Here is a 13,587-nt window from a genome sequence, read left to right on the forward strand (position 1 = left end):
TTTCCTTGATGAAACGACTCTGATTGCAGCGTCAACATGGAAGACCTACTGTCATTATCGGACCATGAGGACACAAATGGCGAGTCGACCTCAACAGAAGAGGTCGAGGCCGAAACCATGACTTCACCAGCTAAGATCAAGTCTCCGAAATATGAAGACCACAACGAGCAACAAAATACCTCGAAATCCTGTGTTCAGTGGGAGAAGCAGGGCAGGGTCAAACCATACGTCCCGCAACCAATCTCGCTACACAAAGTGATGTCCGGAGAAGCGAAGGTCGAGGCAAGTGACACCACACCACACTCGACCACCACGACTATGGCACAGGAAAAATCCACAAAAATTATAAACCCAACTTCCCAAGAAGGCAGCCCACCCAAATCCATAGAGGACGGGCTGCACGAGATCCTTACGCCCGGGGCCGCACAACACGTGCTATGAAAAGCAGCCATAGAACAGAGACAAGCAATGATACATGACACCAGATAAGGACGACACAGAGGTCGTCAACAAAACTTAGAGACTGGCGAATGGGAAGACAATGAGGAAGCCACTGACGAAAACGGGTCCACAGAGCTCCCCACAGCGGCTCAGAGCATACAAGAAGCGGTCCTGTTGGTCAACAAACTCGGAGCCGCACCCGCGGACCCTGGAATCCTCACTGACCTCATCAAAGTCATGCACAGGACGACCGAGCTCCAAGAAAAGCAAATGCATAGTATAGAGGACGCCTCAAAATCACCCAATAAGGAGCCGACACTAGAAGGCTGAGACACAAGCGATTTCGAGAGGTACGACGCCACACTAGGTGCCAACGACCTCCAACACACAATACAAGCCGCGAAGGCAAGAAGCCGAGAGGGGCCGGTTCGCGGACGCCTTGGGTTCCACCCAGATCTTCGTGACCACTAATGAACTCATGCCATGGAGCGCTATGGGCCAGGATACGAAGTCCCGATACCTCGGCTAACGTCCTGCATTGCACCCACATGTTTGAGCTACAAGGTCATCACACACCAATTCCCACGGCCATTTATTGTGCGCGGGGTCGAAAAATATTTGGGCGATACAAAACCCGACCTCTGGATCACTGACTACCTAACGCCCATAGAGGCAACACACGGTTACATCGGAAACGCCCTTCGCCACGTCCCGCTATGCCTTTCAGGATCAACACAGTCATGGCTGAACAGGCTCCCACCAAACTCCATCCACAGCTGGGCAGATTTTGAGCACGCGTTCCTCAACAACTGTGAAGGGACGTACCACTGGCCAGGAAGCCTGGTAGACCTCTACAATACAACACAAGGAGCACAGGAACCACTGCGTGACTTCATCGCCCGATGGCTCAAGAAGAAAAAAACAATACCAAACATCTTCGATGACACGACAATCAAAGCATTCGTCAACGGAGCACTGTATCCCATGCTAAGGCACAAGATTGACAGAAAGACGGTGCAAGGTCAACTTCCCGACGTGGCCTCCCTCATGAAGATCACAAACGTCTCTGCCATAGGCGAGGAGACGACTCGCGTGGGTTGCCACCACAAGCAACCTGAGGAGCTAGCAAGGGCACATGGCAAGTCAGGCCGCACAACGCGTGACCAGAACCACGAACTCAAACGAAAGGAGCGGCCACTAGCGGTGACAACTGGACAGGAGGCCGACCTACCGGGCAGCAAGAAAACCAAACATGAACGCATGACAAGGCATGTGTCCTGCACATATGAGACGATCATGAGCGGCCCCTGCAAATACCACAACGACGGAGCCTACAAAGCATTACACTCAACGCACGAGTGCCACCTGAACGAGCAACTCACGCAAGAGAAGAATGCAAGGGATAGAGAGAGCTCTAACCCCGAGGATGATCGCAGCGCACACGCGACCTCCCAAAGAACCCCAAGAGGATGCCAGAAGGAAAAATCTGGCACGCATGCGGTAAACATGATTTTCCACAGCCCAGAGTCCAAACGGGCCCAGAAGCAGACGGTGTGAGAGGTCTACGCTCTAGTCCCCGGAGTGCCACAACTACTGGACTGGTCGAACCATACGATCTTCTTCGGACTCAACGACCACCCAAACTACATACCAAACCCAAGGAGGAATGCACTCGTGACGATCCCATCATTGGGGGCTGCCAGTTGTCCAAAATACTCAAGGATGGCGGCTCCGGCCTCAATATCATGTATGCTACAACACTGCAGAAAATGGGCCTTCCCCTAATAGGTCTACCACCTTTGCCTACACACTTCCTTGGCATCGTCCCAGGGAAGAAGGCCGAACCACTCGGGCAAATCACTTTGGAGGTTATCTTTGGAAAAGAAGACAACTTCCGGGCTGAGAAGCTTTGTTTTGGCGAGTTTTTAAAACTTCGTTAAGTTTCAGTTGCCGAATTTCGTTGAACAAAAAGACATAAATCACAAGTTTTAGAAACTACCCCCTTCATAAAAAGTAATAAAAGAGTGTATCTATCACTAAGTTAAAACTTGTTGTTCCCTCGGAAGAATCCAATGAATTCGGGGATCGGTGCGGCAAGACACAACTAGGAAGGTGCGTGCCCTATCGAATTTTTGGGATTTGACTGGATGTGTAGTTTTTCATTGTTCCCAAAACACAGAATGAACAACATCAAGAGTCATTGCTGCGCACGTTTTCTACAAATCAATTGCATGAGAACTTTGTTCTGGAACACTAATTCTTTATGATTTTCCTGTCAAAAGCTTCCAAACCAAATGAGTCTATTTTTTGCTTTAGAATCGAATGGAGGGCAACCTAAAGCATGGTTCAGCTACTAGTCAAAACAGCGTCGGCTTCCCATGAAATGACTTCACCGGGGAAAACCCCGCGGCCCCGCCATGCGGCGGTGCTCTACTCCGTCTCGTCCCCCATCCTATCCAACCAAATCCGGGACAAACTCTGCTCCACCACCTCCCACTCCCCACTTCGCCTCGCTCTCTGCTCCGCTGTCCACGCGCGCGCGCGCACTCCTATCCTTGTCGCTCTCCATGTTGGCCCCTTCCACCGCCACCGCCACCGCCACCGCCACCTGCCTCCTCCTGCCGCGGTCGGCCGCCGCCAGCCGGGGCCTACCCTTGCACTCCCTCCTCCTCTCACGCCGTCGCCCCCGCCACCGCTGCGCCGTCGACGCCAGCAGCGCCGCCGCTTCCGGCGGCGGCGGCGCTGCCAAGGAGCCGCCCAGGACGCTGTTCCCTGGCGGGTTCAAGCGGCCGGAGATCCAGGTACCGGCGCTCGTCCTCCGTGTTGGCGTCGACGAGGCTCTCGGCTCTGGTGACGCGGTGTCCGCCGCCCTGGCGCGGGGCGTGGGGATCGTCGTGCTCGAGGCCGGGGAGGAGGGCGGCGGGCGCGCGTACGAGGCCGCGCGCGCGCTCAAGGCGGCGGTAGGGGACCGCGCTTACCTGCTCATCGCGGAGCGAGTCGACGTCGCCTCCGCGGTCGGGGCGAGCGGCGTCGTGCTAGCCGACGATGGTTGGTGACTGAATTCTCTCCAGCTCCTGTTGCATACTGTAGCTGCTTGCTTACATTTGGTGGACGGGCAGTTAGTTATGCAGAATATGGCGAATTTTGATTGAATTCTCCCAGCTCGTGTTGCGTAGCTGTCCTTTGGTGAAGCGGCAGTTAGTTATTTAGAATGTTCGAACTTACATTTTGCGCCATTTCAGTTTTATTTTTGCATTTTCTAGCCTACCAGGAAGTTATTATTATCACCGATTGCATTGCAGCATTATGATTTTCTTAAGAAGTTTGTGTCTCGTTTTTGATGCAGGTATTCCTGCTATTGTTGCAAGGAGTATGATGATGAAATCCAACTCTGACTCCATATATCTCCCGCTTGTCGCTAGAACTATACGGTCCTCGGACTCTGCCAGAAGCGCTACTAGTTCTGAGGGGGCTGATTTCCTTATCGTAAATACCGGGACGGGTGACTTCTCGAGTGTTTTGAATGGTGCTGGTGCTCAGCATGTGAAGATTCCAGTTTTCTTCACTTTAAATGATTTGCAAAGCGAAGGGTCTTATTCTGATACCACATCCAAGCTGTTCCAGTCTGGTGCATCTGGAATTGTTTTGTCTTTGACTGGCATCCAACATCTTACTGACAATATCATAGAAAGGGATTTTTTAAAAGTGGATAGCACCGGTACAGTACCACAAGCCACTTCCTCTTCTGCTAGCGCGTTGGAAGAAACAAATAATGTAATGGTCCTAACTCGTGAGAAGACAAAAGTTGCTGGATTTACAAAACTGGATGAAAAAGTGATGCAGCTAATAGCGATGGAAAAGCCTATTCTTAGTGAAGCTGTTGATGTTATCCGCAAGGCAGCACCAATGGTGATCATCTAATGTTACACATTTGGTAGTTGAAGATCCCTGGAATGAACTCAGTATACTTCATGTCTTCGTCTCTAGAATATGCTTCACTTGAATATAATTTTTGATACATTGTCACAGATGGAAGAGGCTGAACTTCTGGTTGATGCTGCTTCTCGCCTGAGTGAGCCATTTTTGTTGGTTATTGTGGTAATTTTGTGTTTACATTACATATTGGTTATGACATCATCCATATGTGTTAGAATTTGGTTATTACTATGCATTTTCCATAAAGCAGGAATCAACATTTTTTTCCACCAAGGGATATTGATATTTTGTGTAGTGTTTTAGAGCCACCAAAAGTTCTGACCATGTTGAATCAACCATTGCCAGTTTACCACTTAGCATTTAGTGCTGTTTTAATTTTTTTTCTTGTCTTGCTAAATATGGTCATGACTTCAAATTCGTGTCCTCTTTTCTATTTGTGCTTTCTTTCTTTCCTCAGTATAATAGAAGAAATAGTATTTCCACTATGCTTGCTCCGATGGTAACGAAACCCACTCCTCGGCACTGAAAAATCTGTCCATTAACATCCTCATTCAACAAGTCACTTCCTTAATGGTTAGGCATTTGCATAAGCCCACATAAGCTCAGTAGATTTCTAATGCTGGTATCACAATAACATAATCAGATTGTAATCTAATTAGAGTGGTGCGCACATGTCCTTTTCTACAGTTGCGTAGCTAACCTGCTGGTGTCTTCTGTTGTCCTGCAAAACTATTTTCTTTGAACTGAAAAGCGAGCATACCTTCTTATTCACTACAATTTTTTTGCCGTGGTTTCTCAGTAATGTTCAACTCATTCATGTTTTCTGACATGCTGGCTTTTCTATTAATTTTATAAACCACTTATCCGGATTCCTGCAATGTATATCAGGGTGAATTTAACTCGGGAAAATCAACCTTTATAAATGCTCTACTTGGAAGGAAGTATCTTCAGGAAGGAGTTGTACCCACGACAAATGAGATCACACTGCTCTCATATTCAGAGGTTGATTCTGAAAGCATGGAACGATGTGAGCGGCACCCGGATGGTCAATTCACATGCTATTTATCGGCTCCAATTTTAAAAGAGGTAACTATATAATTGAAGTACAATCATGTTTGTACTCCTTGATTATCTCATAGGAGTGCGCTACGCAATTTTGTTCTTAAATGCTAGTACCTTTTTTCTCCGGTGCATCTAATCAAAGATGCTAGCCTTTTGTCCAATACTGTGTTAGCTGAATAAACTAGCTACATTGGGATAGGTGAATAGTGGATATAAACCCTACGGGAATGCTCGACGATATATTAGTTCTGAGGAAGCATTTTGCAAGTATAAGGAATAAGGATGGATTATCAGGAACACAGCTTTTTATCCTACAACATGCTGTAGTTCTCACAAAACACAGCCTGTGTTATAGTTGTATCGAATTGGCTGCAGGTCAGCATTTGTTACATCTTAAGGTGCCAAAGGCAATGGCACCCTGTTCCACCTTATTTTCTCTTAGTGTACTAGGTTGCATGGCTGCTAGTTGCAAGGCCAAATTAGCAGTGCATTTTCCTTGTTTTATGACTCCATGTCCTTGTTCGTGATGTCTTCTTTGTGTACTATTGAACAGATGAACCTAGTTGATACACCTGGAACAAATGTCATTCTCCAGAGGCAGCAGCGACTCACTGAAGAATATGTGCCACGAGCTGACTTGATACTCTTTGTACTGTCATCAGATAGACCATTGACTGAGAGTGAGGTAAGGGTTATAATTTATTATGCCAATTGGTTATACACTTTATAGTAATTGCTGTTAGTGAAGAGAGGATGACATGCTGCAGTGAAAGTAACTGAATCAAATAGTACACTAATATATTCAGCAGATTGATAATCTGTGAAGCACATACTAGTTACGCAATCACATGGTGGTCTGCATGAGTTTTTGGATTGAAGTATATATGTAACTTCCACTCCAGCTGCTTGTAACTCACATGCATTGTATGGTTTTTATGGCTCACTTGGTTTGATGTTTGCCACACCACACTTTCTTAGGTAGTTGTTAGTTCATCATCAGCGAGTTATTTGCTCGGCTTTTGGACTAGCTATTTCCATACTTGTTCTGGTCATTTTCTTCGCCAGCCCTTCTGAAGCTTATTTTGGCAAAGTTTTTCCACGAACCAAACAGGCCGGAGCTGTCTCAGCTTTTAACATTGGATTAGCTTAGTTAATTCCCTATTAGTGATTCTCTTAATCTATTTGTTATTGTATGTGCTATCAAAATTTTAGGTATTTTTTAATCTATTTTAGTGACAAATGTACCTGTATTTAGAATGCTCTAATACGCACCTGGGACATTTTTGTAATACAATCAATCTAGTCTTTGATCAGTTCATCTGTGTTGTACTTGGCATACACAACTCCCTTTTTTTTAATGTATGAACATAATTCCTAATTCCTTGTTTGATATTGGTACACTTATAGAAGAAATTCTGGAGGTTTTTGTTAGATGAACTGAAATATACAAAGTAGCCAATACCAACTGACCCAAATATAATATCTACAAAACCAATTTAGTATGTTAGTTCTGGCCTTTGCAGACTACTGCAGTGATTCTGCTCTGATGCATACTAGGTAAATTATAAAGTTGCCAACCCAACGATTCTGTTCACCTCAAACTGGTTGCATCACATATCTACTAACCAAACTTCTATCCCCACGATTACGAAAATGAATTGGACAGTCCATGCCACTGGGGCTGCTGGACCTAGGGTTAGAAAAGCTCATCTTATTCTAGAATTCTGATTTATCATTTGAAGGATGTTATGGTATTTTTTTCCGGAAATTTCTACTGAGGTTTCCAGACCAGCGCATGCATCTCCTAGCTTCGATTCGACCGGCATTGTCTGTTTTCTTAAAAATATTCTCTTGTATCTCTAATAGAGTCAAAATCTTTGTTTGGAACTTCTAGGTCGGATTTCTCCAGTATGTCCAGCAGTGGAAGAAGAAAGTAGTATTTGTTCTAAACAAATTGGACCTCTATCGGAACAGTGATGAGGTTTGATACTTATATGTTCAGTGTTCCAGATCTCAGCATGATAGTCTTCCATATTTGCCATTTTGCTGATCTTGTGGGTTTGCTTCTCACTCCAATTGTAGCTTGAAGAGGCCACTGCCTTTATCAAGGAAAACGCAAGGAAATTACTCAACACTGAGGATGTAACACTGTTTCCTGTATCTTCACGCTCTGCTCTGGAAGTCAAACTTTCATATTCAAAGAAAAATGATAGGGAGCACCATGGGGAAGTTTTGTTAAGTGATCCTAGATGGAGAAGCAGCAAGTTTTATGATCTTGAGCATTACCTACTGAGCTTTTTAGATGGTTCAACAGATAATGGAAAGGAAAGGGTCCGACTGAAACTTGAAACACCAATTGGTATTGCAGATCGTTTGCTAACTTCATGTCAAAGACTTGTGAAACTAGAACATGAAAAGGCTATTGATGACTTGACATCCATCAGGGATCTTGTTTCTGGTGCAAACAACTATGCTTTGAAAATTGAGGCTGATAGCAATTCCTGGCAGAAGCAGATTTCGTCTCTTGTAGGTGTTTCAAATATGATTTCTTTTGTTTTATCCATATATTTTCAAGTTCTGTTTGTGATATATCACTTTGGAAAACAAAGGCATACTTTTCTTCGTTTTCTTGGTTTGCTGCAAAATATTGGCATACAAATTTGATGATGCTTTCCTACCTTTCGCTTATCTATTTCCCCCTCTCCACGGCACACATGCCTTGTACTTCCCCTTAGTAGGCCCTGCGAGTGCGTGCTTGTGGAGTTGTGGCAGGGTGCGTGCGCGCGCGCGTGTTGTTTGTGTGTGTGTGTGTGTGGCGCGCGTGTGTGCGGATCTATGTTGTATTTGGCTTTTCTTTAAAAATGCAATTAGGAGGGGTAGTTAGTCATTAACCATGCCATTGCCTTCGACCTTAGTCTGCTTATGTGGTCGATATGCCCTAAATGTATTGTGATATTTATATTCCTGTTGCTTACCTAGAATTGCCATTTGGTGAGAGCTAACATTTTTCCCCTGCTGATCGAGAATGTGCTTCTATTTTCTTTTCTTCATGCAGATTGAGAGAGCAAAAAGTCGAGCTATAACGCTCATGGAATCTACACTTCAGTTGTCAAACATTGACCTTATTTTTACATACATGCTCACAGGAGAAAAAGGGCCTTCCGCCAAAGCCACATCGTTTGTTCAAAATGATATTCTGAGTCCTGCCCTTGACGATGCAGCTGTACGTTTGGCAACTACATTTATCATGTTCAATAAATGAAGTTTTATTTTTTTACAGTTTGATATTTCCCCAGATTTGGTATTATGAGGCTCATGCCTGAATTTTCCCAACTTTGATGCAAACAACTGGTATAGCACAATATTTGCTGCCTATTGCTTCCCAGCCAGCCACACCATACTGGCAGTAACATATTAGGTGAACATTCCAAATTAGAGTAACCATCGGGCAGCTGGGACTCGAACTCAGAGCTAACCATAAGAATTAGCCAAGTTGAACAGGTGAAAACTGGGCTTCGGAACTTTGCTACCTCCGGCAACATTATCTGTGCTAAGAGGATCATTGTCTAGGCTATCTGCAGACCACCCACTTCCATCTATTATTTCTGTATTTCTTGTAGAGTTTTGCAGTTCATTGAATGTGGGCACAGGCATGTCCACCTAATATGTTGAAGCTTCTCAAATGAGTGGATTTCATTTAGTGTTACAATATCTCAGCGTTTTGCAAACGTAGTAAGCCTCATAATAGCATGCCTACCTAATCCGTCGAAGCTTTTCAAATGTGTTGATTTCATTTAGTGTTACAATATTGCAGTGTTTTATTAAATGTATTATTAAGCCTCATAATAAGGCTGCAATAGTTTTTTCAATATAATTCATGCTTTTTATCCACATGATTTTATTATTTGCTTCACCATGCTTACGATTCATGTTATGAAAATAAATATTTCTTTTATTTTTGTGCAGGATTTATTGGGTGAATATTCAAAATGGTTGAGTTCTAGCAATACCCGTGAAGCAAATTTATATCTGGAGTGTTTCCATGAAAGATGGAATTCATTGGTTAGTCAGGAAGAAAGTGTCTCATCAGATCGAACTGAGCTTGTTAATGAAGGAGAGAAACTCAGCATAAAAGTGCTGGATGGCTTCAGTGCTACTGCTGCTGCTAAGGTTTTTGAAGAAGAAATTCGTGAAGTGGTATGTCTACTAAAATTTATAGTTTTTCCCTTTCTTGTCACACACTTTATTTTCATTCCATAAACATTATGGTAAGTTTATCTAAACAAATCGTTTTAATAAAAAAGAAAAGAAAATGTGACTTCCACTCCCTCAAATTTCAGCAAAGATTTTTTTATGCTAATTAATATTTTAAAATGAAAACTGCTGGAACATGCTACTAGTGTCTGTTACTTTGTTTATCTATTTTCTTAGCAAGATAGAGGGAAGATTTGTTTTAATCATTTAATGCACATTCTGTATAATTGGTTATCAAATCTTCTGTTCCTAGTAATGCATGTAAATAAAACGTTTATGCGAATTTTCCTGAGCATAAGCATCATGGTTGTGCCTTTCTGGACAATTAGCAATTTACGCTTTGAAGAAATTAGACCGGCATTTGGAGAATCCTGTATGACCCACCTTTGATGTTTTGCTGGATTATGTGTGCATACCTTTTCAGAGTATTTGGAATGATCAGATGTGGTATCAGTGTTTAAGATGCATAAAAAATAGTAACCCAGCCTGTTTTGGATAATGCGCCTGATCACCTCCCTCTCACTAAATCATGCACGTGGAATTCTATTTAAGTTGGTAACCCAGCCTGTTTTGAGGAAGATATGAGGGGAGATTACTAAATTATCACGCTTCATTTTGAGAAGGGTGGGAGAGTGCTTTGAGTGTATTGCAAATTAATGTCAAAAATAAAAATAAAAATAAAATGAGAGTAGTATACAAAAAACATTTACACTTGTATTTTCCAACAATTCCTAACAAAGATCTTTTAGTTTTAGCAGAGGGAGTACTCCACATTTAAGGTTTTAAATGCTAGGTTCGACTGAATACTATGTAGCTTTAAACCACATAGTTTGAATACCATGTGACATATGTGGTAAGCAATCCAAACAATAAAAAAAAACACATAGTTTGGAAAGACTTCAAAGTTCAAAATGCTTGTTCGCTCGGTTATGAGTTTAATCTTCAGCATGTCTACATTAGAGTCTGTGTCTCTGGTTTTGTTATACTTGTATTTTCATGTCTGTTTATCATTCTGAGCTCTGCTATTGTGTCGTAAAGGCTACGGGAACTTTTGGAGGGCTTGGGGTTGCGGGATTGTCAGCCTCTCTTTTGACTTCTGTTCTAACAACTACACTCGAAGATCTACTTGCTCTTGCTCTTTGCTCAGCTGGCGGGTAATTTTTAATTTATAATTATAAACCACTCTTTTACAAGTTATGATTGGAATGCACGCGATGGGCAGATACTTAACGAAGTATATGCATATTAATCTGCTGTGCATTTGTCCCCTTTTCAGGTTTTTTGCAATATCGAATTTCCCTGGTCGACGGAAGCTTGCGGTAGAGAAGGTCAGCAAGGCTGCCGATGAACTATCTCGTAAAGTTGATGAAGCTATTCAGAAGGATATATCTCAGAGTGGTAGTAAGCTAGTCCAGTTCGTAGACACTGCCAGCAAACCGTACCAGGAAGCATGCCAGCGAAAAATTGACTGGCTGCAGGGTGTTCAGGGTGAGTTGTCCGCCGTTGAGCGTAAGCTCCAAACTCTGAAAATCGACATCCAAAATCTGCACGGATCGTGACGGTACTTGCCTTTGTTGACGTTTTCTTCATTCGTTTGCACGTCCACACCGCTCATCAAATTTTGTTTGGTCCTGTACCGTGATGATGCCGGTGTAGAGCAGTTCCTGTATGATGATAGGTATGTCTGTAATATATATGTATGTTGTACGTTCCAACCAAATGCCATGAATCATGTCTCGAGGTAGTTGCCCCTAGGGCCAGCACAGAAAGCTTTGCAAACTGTAAGGGACCTACATCAGTACTCCGACTGTCCTATATGGTAGTGTTGGAAATCAATGTGTTAATATTGATTGCTGGTTCATACACTTAACTCTGAATTCTTCCTGACCTCAGGCCTCAAAATTATCGGATAAGTTGCTTCTCAATACTTTGAACTTGTTTCTTCTTCTTAGAGATAGTATTCCAAGATGGCAAATATTCGGAGATGACTATGAAAACACCTCTCTGGATCCTCGAATTGAAAGAGAGATTGAGAGGGATCAAGAATCCTAATTCTCGCTATTTGGAATGGATCCAATTCTATTGAGTCTGACTCATAGTTATCATTTCTCTTTAGCAAAGAATGACCTTGGTTATCAAAGGATTGAACAACCGGGATCCATTTACTTATGATAGCTTCTGGCCGGCTAGTGGAAGCATTTTGATTGGTGACAATCTGAAAATGAAAATTGTCAAAGTGGTTGTAGAGAGCAACCTACAAAACTTGTGGAGGCGACATTTGCTACTTATGTATAGGGGGGGATCTAGATGTTCTTTTGCTGCCACTTCTGATCTTTGTAATCTTTCTCACTTTCAGCTTCAGTTTAAACATAGAAGAGAGAATTAAGCACGTACAAAACCATCTGTTTGCCAAAAGTTAAGCTTTGCTGTGAACATTATGAATCTTTTTTCTGGGCTGAGTAGTTGTATGAAAACTGAAAGTTAGATCTGTTACATAAGTAGCCTTTTTCATTAGTTCGAACTTTTGGTTGCGTTGGCTAGTGCATGAAACTTAACATAGTATCAGAGTTAAGGTCTTGAGTTCAAGTCCTGGCTTTCGCAATTTATTAAAAATTGCTGGTAGCCCCCCTTTGTGTCCACATATAAGGTGTTACAGTATATGTGGATTGCACTAGCCCTTGGTTGCATTGGCTAATGCATGAAACTTAACAAGATTTACACTACTCTAACAATGATAACTCTACGAGCAGAACTGTTTAAATAATTGACCAAATGCTTCTTTTCTTATCACTTTTTTATAAGCTGATGGTGACGGTTCTTGTGAGCATTGGCAAGAAGCTCATGTGCTCCATGTCTACATTTGGAATTTAGATGAATTACCTAGCCTCAGTTTGCTGCATCAGAATTGCTCAAAAAACTGGCTGCTATTATATCGTCTCATTTGTTCTTAATAACTGAGAGAGCTTTCCAATTCCAACCTAGCTCGCTATTGAGATGGAATGTGCACCACTAGTCAATTTGGTACAGAGTTGAGAACGATAGCTGAACAATCGCGAGGGCACAATGTGCACATCTTTGTAGAAGAACATTCCAGAACATTCTTGAGCCGTCACGTGTAATAACTGTAGTACATACAAATGCACTCATTGTTTTACCGTGCGTAGGGAACACGCGGGCCTTGTAGAAAAGGTGCGAAGCCTTGTGATAATTTTGTACTAGAAAGCGAATTCAATATACGTACGCAGGTACTCCCTTCGTTCCAAAATAGATGATCCAAGTTTGTATTAATTTTGTACTAAAGTTAGTACAGAGTTGGATCATCTATTTTGGAACGGAGGGAGTATCAGCGTAGCGTAAACATGGTACAATGTGCGTGAGCACTCAAACTTGTTCTTTCTCCAGGATTGGAAAAAGGGGGCATCTTGTGCTTGTGAGAAACATATGTCAAACACTGAACTTGTTCTTTCTCTAGGACCGGAAAAAAGGCCCTTAAAAGTGTAGACATTCGGCGAGCAATGTAGTGGTAGTACCAGCAAGCGATCGAAAATTTTATTCGTATTCGAAGAGCAGATTAATTAACAAGCAGTTGAATTTTCGAGGCACCGAAACCTTAGCGGGGTGCCTAGTTCCTAGTATTAATCCCATCTGTTTGTCCTTGTTTATGCAAATTTCGCTAAAGCATGTCTTCTGATCCGTTAGTCCCCCTGTCCCTCCCTGTCCCTGACCCCCTCCCTACACCATCAGCGGCATATAAGCTTTTGTGTTTAAATTAAGCCTAGAATGTGCGATCATTTTTTTTTGCGGGTGAAGAATGTGCGATCCCTTGAAAAGAAGCTGGACACATTCAAAGCTTGATAGGCGCGCAGAAAGGTTCGGCCATTGTTTAGCTCGCCC

General features: G+C 43.0%; 1 protein-coding gene across 3 annotated transcripts; it reads left to right on the forward strand.

The window, feature by feature from the left end:
- The first annotated feature begins 2,824 nt into the window (after positions 1 to 2,824).
- On the forward strand, positions 2,825 to 11,558 carry LOC123131100 (probable transmembrane GTPase FZO-like, chloroplastic). 3 transcript variants are annotated; one of them, XM_044550862.1, is made up of 11 exons: positions 2,825 to 3,489; positions 3,788 to 4,350; positions 4,471 to 4,539; positions 5,266 to 5,463; positions 5,993 to 6,124; positions 7,334 to 7,420; positions 7,522 to 7,965; positions 8,495 to 8,662; positions 9,406 to 9,636; positions 10,732 to 10,847; positions 10,970 to 11,558. In XM_044550862.1, the coding sequence occupies exons 1-11, from the start codon at positions 2,859 to 2,861 to the stop codon at positions 11,250 to 11,252; spliced, it is 2,922 nt and encodes a 973-aa protein (XP_044406797.1). In that variant the 5' UTR covers positions 2,825 to 2,858; the 3' UTR covers positions 11,253 to 11,558. The 3 variants fall into 3 exon arrangements, 2 of the variants coding, with proteins under 2 accessions (XP_044406797.1, XP_044406806.1); XR_006464063.1 differs by lacking the exons at positions 10,732 to 10,847; positions 10,970 to 11,558 and adding an exon at positions 8,736 to 8,940; XM_044550871.1 differs by lacking the exons at positions 9,406 to 9,636; positions 10,732 to 10,847; positions 10,970 to 11,558 and adding exons at positions 8,736 to 8,790; positions 8,858 to 8,940.
- Positions 11,559 to 13,587: the final 2,029 nt, after the last annotated feature.

This window comes from Triticum aestivum, chromosome 1B, assembly GCF_018294505.1.
Source record: "Triticum aestivum cultivar Chinese Spring chromosome 1B, IWGSC CS RefSeq v2.1, whole genome shotgun sequence".
Classification (NCBI taxonomy): domain Eukaryota; kingdom Viridiplantae; phylum Streptophyta; class Magnoliopsida; order Poales; family Poaceae; genus Triticum; species Triticum aestivum.